At 42.8% G+C, this 10946-nt stretch overlaps 1 protein-coding gene across 8 annotated transcripts in view; it reads left to right on the top strand.

Annotated features, from left to right (window-relative positions):
• The first annotated feature begins 251 nt into the window (after positions 1 to 251).
• The window catches only part of NCAM1 (neural cell adhesion molecule 1), a 108428-nt gene continuing 97733 nt past the window's right edge, over positions 252 to 10946 (top strand). For all 8 annotated transcript variants that reach the window (XM_030505288.1, XM_030505284.1, XM_030505287.1 and 5 more), the window contains exon 1: positions 252 to 617. In XM_030505288.1, the coding sequence (XP_030361148.1) occupies positions 566 to 617 (52 nt within the window). In that variant the 5' untranslated portion in view covers positions 252 to 565. The remainder of the gene's footprint in view (positions 618 to 10946) is intronic.

Here is a 10946-nt window from a genome sequence, read left to right as displayed (position 1 = left end):
AGGGCAAACCGGGGAGGAAATCAAAACCGCGCACTGGTCAATTTCTCTGGTCTCCTTCATGGCAATAAGTTACCCCCTAAGGGACCACCGCCGCTGCCCTGCCCCGAGCCTCAGCGCGCCCGAGCCTCGGGAGGCTCCTCCGCGGGTCGGGCGCCAGTTCCGCGATCCGCACCGCGTTTCGCAGGGGACCTGCAGCGCCCCTCGAAGCTTCAGACCCCCTCTCCGCGGCCCGCGCTGTACTATTTGAGGCGGGCGCGGGTGGAAGAACACGGCGGTGCCAGCCGCCGCGCCAGGCCGGTGGCGCAGGGATCCGGGCCGCGGTGCTGAGGCCGCCTGTCAGTCAGTGCGGCGGCGCCGGGACGCGGCCGGGGCGCAGCCGGCAGAAGGCGGTGTGAGGAGTGCGCGGTAACGGGGACGGAGCGCGGCCGGCAGCGGGAGGAGCGGCGAGGGAAGGCGAGTGGGGGAAAAAAGGGAAAATAAACGTCAAAGAAGCGAGCTGCGTTTCTTCCGAACTGCAGGAAAAGGCTGTTTCACTACCGGCTCCCTGTCCCCTCGGTCGGCTGCGATGCTGCTAGCCACCGTGTTGCCCTGGACGTTGGTTTTGCTTGGAACCGCAGGTACGCCGCGGCGGTGCGGAGCTGCCGGGACCTGGGGCGGGGTAGTGCCGAGACCTGGCGGCGCGAACAATAGGGTCGGGCGGACCCCGCCGCCGCTGCTCTGCGTTACGCTTCTGCTGGGCTTGGCAGGGAGACAGCCTGTGGTGGGGTCCCCCCCGCCAGCCGCGCCCGGTGTGCGTGATGGGGCGGCTGGTTCGCGCACATTGTTGGCTGTCGTGGGAACCGGAGGGGCAAGATGGCTCGGGCTGTGCGAATTTGACAGGAGAACGCGGAGGGGGGAGGAGGAGGGTAGGTGAGAAGGGTGGGAGCGAGCGGCTTCTTCTGCGCTCTGGCGCGGCTGTCCACGGGTGCGACGGGAGGAATCTCTCCCCCCGCGGGAACCCGCCTCCCCCGGGCTGGGCTTTCGGTGTGAAGTGAATCCCAGACAATGGGGATGGGGAAGGAGGACGCGAGCGAAGCAGCGAGGATGCTACGTGCGCTGTGTTAATGGTGTCACCGTGCGAGGAGGCGGTGGATTTTCCTTGTCGCGTCGGCTTTCATTGTGAACCTTAAGGATGCTACTGTGCTACGCGGCGGTGTCCGCCTCCGCCGCCGCCCATCCGCCCTCCTTCTTGCAAGCGGTGCATGTGCGGGGCAGAGATTGCAGCGGGCGCGGGGAAGGGAGAGGTGCGATCGCAATTAGAGGCGGGGGCTGGAGCAGCTGTAAGAAAGCAGAAAACCGGAGGGGAGCCATGACGGGGGGACGCCGGCCAAGGGCCGGTGCTGTTAAGGGAGCGGCGCTTGGGTCGCCATCGTCGGTGAAGGCCCGGTGCCGGCCCCGCCTTGCCCCGGGAGACGGCAGGTTGGTTGGGTGCGGTTACGGCCACGCCTGTGCTGACGCCGCCCCCTCCGCCAGCGAGACCGCGCTCCTGTCGCCATCCTTCAGCGAGCCTCGTCGCCCCAAGCTCCTTGCTCCTTGTCCTTACGCACACTCCCTAGGAAGTGTTCCCCAGAGCCTTCTGCGCCCACTCTTGGCAATATGAGTGTTTTCTCTCTGTCCTGTCCTACAGCTCGTCATACGCTCCCTCCAGCTCCCTCTTCTTGGCAAGCATCGTGGCCTGAAGCACCCACACTGATTGTCCGTGCTATCTTTACCTCAGAACTGTCATTGCCTTTACTACTTGCAGTCTTTTCTCCGCTCATCGTTTCATAACTACTTACCAATCACTGCTGTTGCTATCTCAGGAAAGCTCACGCTCTGTCCAGATCCCTGCTATCACCGGATAGCTCTTGTACCCGTTTCTGTGTCCTTGCAGTGTACCCCAGTGCACTATTCTTTCCCATCACTGCTGTTACAGACCTCACTGCACAGCTTCTTTTCACCCCTTGCTTCAGTGCTGTCCTTAACTACCACAACCCCTCACTGCCTCATTCCCATACTGATGATTCTTTATCTCCTTAAGCAATTACTTCTGCTGTAGCTTTGCCTGCTCATGCAGTAAGAATTGCTATCTTGTTGTGGCTCAATTCCAGCTCCTGTCATGGCGGACCACTGCCACCAGTGTGCTCAAGTCTGTTGCCAAATCAAGCCACCTGTTTAACATCAACCCAAAACCCGTTCTTAACGATACACAACTCTCCTGTGTCATAAGCATTACTGTATAGCTTCTCTTTGTTATAGTTTAAACCATTATATTATATATAGAGTATATATTACAAATTGAGGGTATGTTGTCTTTCCATTTTTAGCACAGTTCCTCTTGGTAGCCAGCTCTGCATCTGGCTCAGCCACACCCTTCAATCACCATCTCTGCATACATTCTTGATCTCAACCATTGTAAAATGCCAGACTACTATATGTGATTCTGTAGCTGTTGCCTCTCTTGACACATTCACACAGGCTTTCTCAGCTGTGGGAGGGAAGAATAAAGCATTTTTTTATTTCAGGGCAAGTAGATGGGAGTAAGCAAAGAAAAATTATCTGCATATCATCTGTTGCCCCACTCAAATACATGTTTATCCAATAATAATAATTACAAATGCATAGAGTGCCTAGGGAGTTGCACAGCTGGAACTGGACTGTGAAATCAGCATAAAATGGAGAACACAAAAACCAAATAAAATATTAAAAAGCTAGAACAAAGCAGCAGCACTGTTTATGGTAAAAGCAGCACCCATCACATCAGTTGTGCTTTTCACGCTAAAGGATGCTTTGGTCTGCTAAAGCTTGTCCCTTCTTTTTTTCCCAGCTGACCTCACCACAATCTGTCATGGGGGAAGAAAGGTTATTGCTTTGGGCTTTGGAAGCTATGATATTGAAGGAGATGTCAGCGAAAGAGGGGGAGCAGCTATGATAATGCTAATAAAGAAACCCTAACTGCAGCTTTATAGTAGCTTAAATGTAAGAGGAGGCAAAAGATAGATGCTTATTAGGGAAGAATCCCTGAAGAGACTGTTGTCTGAGCAACAGTTATGTGGTAGGTTCAGAACAAAACTATGCCTTTACATCTTTTAGAATAATTCCACATTTTGTACTTATTCCTGTGGCCTATGACAGTGGTGATTTATTTAATCTACTATTAAAACATTTTTTTATAATTTGCAAGCTGATTTATAGATGGCTCGCCTCCTTTCATTTACATCCTGAGAACTATGGTTTCCTAAATAACAGAGAGTATTCTGTATAAGTTTTATCCTCTTGATGTATGAACTTGAAGAGTCCTGGCTTAACTGTTGGATTTTGGGGATGGTGTGGTTTTGGATTCTTTTTTTTTTTAAGTATATTTAATATAACAGTAAATTACTGAGTACCCAGGTTTTGAGTTAAAGTTTGTGGCTGCTCTCCAGGATGGAAGTGCCTTCACTTTTCTTGGTGCATCTCCAGAAATGTGTTTTAATGATAGACTTTTCTGCCATTGGGTATAAGTGACTGGTTTCTTGTTGATAGGGAGTGGCATGGAGCGGGGTTTTTTTGGTTGGTGTTTTTTTGAGGGAGTGTGTGTGTGATTGGTTGTTTTGTTGTTTTGTTTTTTGGGGTTTTTTTGGTTGGTTTTTTTTTTGCAGGGGGGGTGGTTAGTGCCGTAGAATTATTTTGACTGGCTGGCAGTAAAGCAGAACCAATTGATAGGGGAGGAGGAGGGGATACTGCATCTGCTGCCATCAGTCTGCGAGGAACAGAAAAATAGCTTTAGTAAGAGACAAAAGCACATTTTATTTTGCCATTTGAAAGGCCGTCCTGCGTTTTAACTCATTATTTAACACACCTGGTGATACTGTTTGTATAGAAAACACACAATTTTTTATTGTTGTTGTTTTTCTTATGTGGCTTTTGAAGCACTGGTTTAGCATACTTGGCAGTATGCTTCAGTACGGTTTGATCTATCAATAACAATTCTATTGTACTCTTAACTCACAACTTGCAAATAGGAAGATGATACGAACTTGCAGAAATGCCTGTGTAAGCAGACTGGAGAAGTGATCATCTTTGTAAGTGTGTATCATAGCTTTTCTGCAGGGAACTATCAGAAAAATTCAAGTAGGGGCCATTACAGTGTTTTTCAGGTGCAGTGAAAAGATGGTGTCTTTGTTGTTTTCCCAATTCGGTATGCTCACAGAGATCTGAAATGTGAGAGAAAATAAGTAAAGCAACGTAATCATAAATATAAAAGTTTGAAAACATTCAGGAAACAAAATTGTCTTCTTACAATAGCTTTCTAAACCAAGGAGAATGCCTGGGAGTGACTTGAATGAGGGTGTGTCTGTAAAGAACTACAGCTCCCAGGCATCTCCACTTTCCTGAGTGGTGTCCTTTGCGCATGTTTTCATAGGACTGATGTGTCAGTTATCATTGCAAGGCCTGGAGGGAAAAAAGAGCCACCAGGCAAATAGACTTTGAGACATAAAAATCACAGAAGCAAATTTGAAGGTCAGATCTATGCTGGCTCTGGCTTCTTTTGTTTAGGAAAACACATTACCATCGTTTAAAGCCCTTGCTAATGCAAAGGGATGTAAATTAGGTGGGTTTGGCGGTAGTGCCATTATGCCCTTTCAGTTCATGGTGTTGAAATGCAGCTTCCCCACTGCAGCTGCTCATTAGGAACGTTGCCTTTTGAAGTTACCGTGAGAGCCAAATGGCAGGCTGTCAGGCCCTTCTGATACATTGCGTTTGTAAGTGTCTGAGGCAGTCACTACTAAGTACCAGAAGAAGATTTTTCTGTGGTTTTTTAGTTTACAATATAGGTGCCTGAAGAAAGTGGAATAGATAAAAATCAAGGATCAACTTCACATTAAAATATTTTCTACTTACAGTTCAAGTCCAGGAGCTTCCCCTATATCTGTAGAAGATTATGATAAGGCAGTTAATTGCTGTCCATACAGTGAATCATACCTTCTACACCTTCTAAGGATAAATGAAAGAAAAACTTGTGCCAAAACATGTTGAGGTGTATGGTGTAGATGATTGTGTATTTGAAAATGATCAAGGCTGCCAGACGGTTTCTGTTACAGCGCTTTTTGGACCTCACTGTGTGCTTTGACATCTGAAGTTTTTTCTATTTTATGGCAAGCAGTGGATGTAGGTACTTTAGCAAAACTATTAATAGTTTGGACAAATGTAGAACATCAATAGCCTTAGTCTTGATAACTTCAGATCTTTAGGCAGCTGCTGATGGCAAAGCTAATTTTTGGAGAACAGCTAACAATGGAAGGTTTATCCTGCTAAGCAAGTGCAAATTGCGTTAAGATACCAGAGTCTCTCAAGAAGCAGCAGCTGTGGGTATATTCACATAGTACTCGACTTAATAGCTGGATGAGTTATCCAAATTCTTGAGCCATCACACTTAGAAAGTGAATAATCAGTATGGATATGTAGTAATCATTTAGACCTGCATATTTGCAGAAGAAACAAGGGAGCTGTGTTACGTTGGAAGAAAATAACATGCTTGCACCTAAAGACTAATGTGTCTCAACTTTCTACTCTATATTCAAAATGAGACCTCAGATTTAAAAATGAAGGGGAGAGGTTTTCAGTTCAAGTCTTTAGTTGTTCACTTTTTCTACAGTGCTGGTTCTGTTTCTTCCCTGTCCAGATAAGTAAGGTACTGAAGCAAAGGTCTGTAAGACTGGCTGTCCACAGAAGTCAGTAGTAAACTTGGCATCGACTGGCTCAATGCCAGGTCACAGAGGGACCTCAAACCAGGGAATGGCAGAAACTGATCCTACGACTATTTTTGTGAGCAATTTATAATGGCAGGGAGGAAGCCCTATATCTGTAAATCTGATGCAAGAAAATTAAGTTTAGGCTAGACAGTAACGTGATATGTGTCGTAGCTGATCCTTTAGCTATTTGCATCCTAGATCTTATGACAAGACAGATACAGGGATCTGCAGGGTGTGTTGTGAAAACTGGGAGTTGCCTGATTTAGTATAAACTTGGTAGAATGATGTGGAAAATAATTTGGAAATCCATTGAAACGGTTAATTTCTTAGAATGGAGAGACCATTTGATTTATTTTGAGTTAATACAAATATCTACCAGATGCAGGAGGGACTGGAGCATCTTTTGTACGAGGAGATGTTGAGAAGGCTGACACTAGCCTGGGAAGAGAAGGCTGGAGGGGGCCTTAATCCGTGTGGATACATACCTGATGGCAGGGAATGAAGAAGGAAAGCAGGCTTTCTTCAGTGATGTCCGATGATGACAGGACAGGAGTCATTCGGCACAAATTGGAATACAGAAAGTCCTGTCAGAATGTAAGAAAACAGAACACACGCCCCTGGAACAGGCTGCCTAGAGAGATTGTGGAGCCTCCATCCATGGAGGCATTCAGAACCCATCTGGACAGACTCCTGGGTAACCTGCCATAGCTACCTTCCCCTGTTGGGCTAGATGATCTCAAGAGGTCCCTTCCAACTTCAATGGTTCTGCGATTTTAGTATAGCTACTGCTATAAAAATAGTCCTGATAGATGGTTATTTAAATATTTAATTTACTTCATTTTGTTTGCTTGTATCAGTGATATTTATCAACCTCAATCTTTAAGATAAACAAGAATGTTAGTTATGGGTTACTGGTTTATTTTTAATAATATTTTGGTATGTTGGTCAATGAATATGAAAGGGACTGTTTAAACCTGTGTGAAAAGGTTGGGAAACATACAAACATAGAAAGATAGAATAGTTTGGGTTGGAAGGGACCTTTAAAGGAAATGTACGAAATAAAGGGTTAGAATAAGAAGTGAGTCACTTACCACATTCAAACTACATTTTGAGCTCATTTTGGGCAGAGTATGGTATATCAGATCTTGAAATGGAAAGGTCCTTTCCATGGGAGAGTCCTGGCTGAGTTGTTCATAGAAAGTGTAATTGACCAGGTGATAAATGATGAAAAATACTGATGAGAATTGTATAAAAATGAAATAGAAAATTTATGTCTCCACATCTGAATGGGCTTTTCCAAATGTTTCATGTATTGTAACTATAAATGTTGCTGGAACTGCAACATATTTGTTCAGAAGTTAGTTGTCATTTAAATTAGTTTATAAGTTTGTAAACTTTCTTGTTTTATTTAAAAAATCCCTAAACATTACTTAAAAATAAAATATGCAGTTATTTGCAGTGTGTTTTAAATGCAGACTTTTTGACATGAAGAGGATTCAAAAATCCAAGTCCTGTTTTTTTCAGTGCCTTCATATCTAGGATATCCAAGGCTGCATTTAAATATGACACAAAAGATGAACAGCCAGTTTGGTGGTGTTTACACAATATTGGCAAATTGGTCTTAATGTGTGGTATTATTGCATAATCTTATGTTTAAAATAAACACTGGGAATAATTGAAGAAACCTCAGAATTTGGAAATGCTTGGTGGTGGTTCTTCACATCCCATGAAAAAGCAGGCTGTCTTTGCATATTAATCACTCTTTCAAAGGAAGTTTGCCTTATTTGCATTGTGCATGCACTGAGGAGTCCCATAGTGTGCCTGAGAAAAAAAAAGGGGAGGGGGGGAACTGGAATTGTTGTTCTCAAAAGGGTTTTTATTCCATTCAAGTGGAAAGACTGAATGCAGGAGAATTAGCGCAGTGTTTTGTGGAAGAACAGTCCCATTTGGTCATTGCGTTTCATGTGGAGCAGTCCTGGCTTGTAAGGAGTCTCAACACTGGGGGTAGGGTTAAGAGGGGAGTGACTCATCATTGTATGATGTAATCTACAGGATGCAAGATACTCTTAATTAAATGTACAAATACTCTCTGGATTATCGGGCAATTAGGAAGATAAAATAAAATATTGGTGAAATGCTTAGTCTTTGCCTATTACAAATACAGTGGCCAAAACTCTAGGCCTTGATACCTTTAGAAAACTTGTGGAAGGTGTAAAGATTGGGGAAATTTTCAGTTTGCGTTAAGGTCTAGGATGACGTGATTTCTTAGGCCTACTCTGGTACAGTGGTTTAACATTACTTCAACTGTTACTTTGGAGCAATGTGGGGTGACACGTTGATGAGTCTTGCTGCCTTTGTACTCTGCCTGTTCTGGCTGCAAATCCAGGAGAGGTGAGTTTTTCCGTTTCTTTTACGTTGGACATCCTCATATAAGCAAGGAAAGTGTCTGACACTCTCAAACCTTTTTATTGTGAAATTTTGAAACATGAACTTTAGGGAATGGTAGAGACATTTTGATGAGTGATAGCTCTCAAACTGTTTTGTTTGTTATCCTAAATGAGCAGATGTATGGATGTTCAAGGCCAGGTTGGACAGAGCCTTGGTTTAGTGTGAGGTGTCCCTGCCCATGGCAGGGGGGTTGGAACTAGATGATCTTAAGGTCCTTTCCAACCCTAACTATTCTATGATTCTATGATGTAAGATGTGTGTGTAAATAATATATTGAGAGAGTACACTATAGTAGGAATTTCATTTTGAAAGGAACTATGGCACAATGAGTAGGAGTGTTGGCCTGCAAATCATCTGTGACTGGTGGTTATAAGTAGCATTATCAACAGCTTCTGTTGTAAGTACAGGTGAAACCTAATCTATTCCTGTGGTGACATTTTTTCTGCTGAAGGCAATGGAGAAATAGAGACATCTGAAAGGTTGATTTTAACTTGAAAAGGTCTTTCCAGAAATTAACCACAGGAACAGAGCTTATAGTGTTTTTATTGTTGCTATCAGTAATACAAAATGGTATCTTCTTAGCTGAACAGAGTGAGGTTTTTTGTTGTGAACGTGGGGAGTGTTTGTATAAATTAGGTAATGCTATTAATGCAAGAAGACAGGAAGAGCATTCTTTTGATAAGCTTTCACTTTATTTTAGCAAGAATGGTTGGGTTTATGATGTATGTGTGCAACTGTGCGTATTCTAGGGTAGCGATGGAAGGATTTTTGAAATGCATCAAAGCTTTGCCTGTATGTCGTTGTGGTTGCCACATCTACAGTTAGAAGGAAAAAAACCCGAATCATCTATGCAATACACTTTCCATTACTTTGTGCATTTATTTTCTTCATATAAAGCACATCGCGCTGCCAGTGTTTAGAGGTTAAGTGTAGTAGCAAATAATATATGCAACCGATATCGATGTTACATTTCCATCTATGATGCATTTTAATGATAGCTGTCTTAATATTAAGCTGCTGAATAGTTGTACAAGCTATGGCATCATTATGACAAAACAATGCACTTATACAGTGCGCTCGTGTGTGTACTTTGAAAGCCTTATAAATAACCCTTTTTAAAACTTTCTCTATAGTGTGGGTATAAATAACACTTATGGATGTGCTTAAGATATTCATTTGTGCAGTTCAGGATCTAGCATGCAAAATGTGTACTCCGAGTATCAGCTAATTAGAATTTTTCAGGAACTTCATTTTGTGTTTTCAATATGTTAATAGTGAGAGAAACAGTCATCAGACACTTGTGTATAGCATTTTGGAAAAATATAATCAACAGCTGCTTGTCCAAGTAGCTTATTAAATTATAAGCCTGCAAAATTCAAAAGAACAGACTACTGTAACCATATTTCAGTTGTAGTGTTTTCAAAAGGTAATCCCTTAGAAGTATAACATGCTTTTAGGGGTTATGAACAGACATACAGAATTACTCCATGGTCTCCTAAATCCTTTTGGAGTTTAATCTCTTCATGATCTGTGGGATGAAATTTGAAGGTGTTCAGCATCTGTTACATACTCCCTAGTGGTTGGTATTTGTTAGAAAAATAACAGGCATATTGTAATACTTCAAAGAAAATAAAATGTGTATATGTGTTTATTATGGACACTTGGTCTGCAAGAACTAATAGATATTAAGAAAGAAGTTGTAAGTGAAAATCTTTGTGAATAGGTATGAATCCTCCTTAGCTTTTCTCCCTGTTATCACTAGAATTCTGGGTGGTTATTTCTTTGTCCTTTCTATTATGATTGAACTTTAGCTAGATATACACCTTGTTTCACATCTGTAAAGCTTGTCTAGCTATGTTCAGCTCGGTGGCATTTTTCCTGTCCTAGCTCTCGTCTTTCCACAGCTGGGTATGTCTACAAGAAGAAGAACGAACATTATTTATCTCTCAGTTCTGTAATGATTGCTTGCTTATTATAGTAGGGATTTTGTATCTACAGTTTGAAAGCTAATTGGCTGCAGAATTTTTTCAGCCTTGGTCTTTAAGCAGAGTTTTGCTTAAGAGAACGCATTGGCCTGTAAGAAGAGGAACGGCATATGGAGTAGAGGTTTAATTTAATATTGATTCACTTCTAACTTTGCCTCTTTTTTTCTTATTTTTTTTTCTGCTTGGGCTTTGCCCAGTCAGCTTTTTGATTTTTCTCCATTTCTCTGTAAAATATTTCATTAAATACTTCATTTGTACAATCAAATTTAGAGTTGTTTGTGCTTTGCTGACAAAAATAACGAGAACAGTGAAGTGCTGCAGTCTATGCTCGTGTTTGTATCAAGAAGACTATAATTTTCCACCTCAAGCTGGCATGAATGCTAGGTCTACAGTAAGTCTATACTGTGAAATGTTTGTTTAATAGAATAAAAGTTATTTTGTTTAGGTACTTGAAAATGGGTATTTCTTTTGGTAGGATGCTTTTATTCCTAACAAAGAAGTGACTTTATAGTGCTTGTGCTCTTGTTCAGTTTGCTTCTGCATAGTATCGGTCATTAGGAGGTGGATCCTGCACTTAGCCATGTGTGCAAAGCTGTTATCCACATCAGTGATAGTCGTATGTAATAGCCACGAAGGAACTTGTCTCACCTGTACTGAGGGATCATGTCAAGTGGGCACCCTGTCAACATGATTACTGAGGAAGGTTCAGAGTTATTACTTGAGTAAAGATGAATGTAAATCTTCAGACTGGCCAAAACCT

Source organism: Strigops habroptila, chromosome 17 (assembly GCF_004027225.2).
Source record: "Strigops habroptila isolate Jane chromosome 17, bStrHab1.2.pri, whole genome shotgun sequence".
Classification (NCBI taxonomy): domain Eukaryota; kingdom Metazoa; phylum Chordata; class Aves; order Psittaciformes; family Psittacidae; genus Strigops; species Strigops habroptila.
This window is presented reverse-complemented; position numbering and strand designations above follow the sequence as displayed.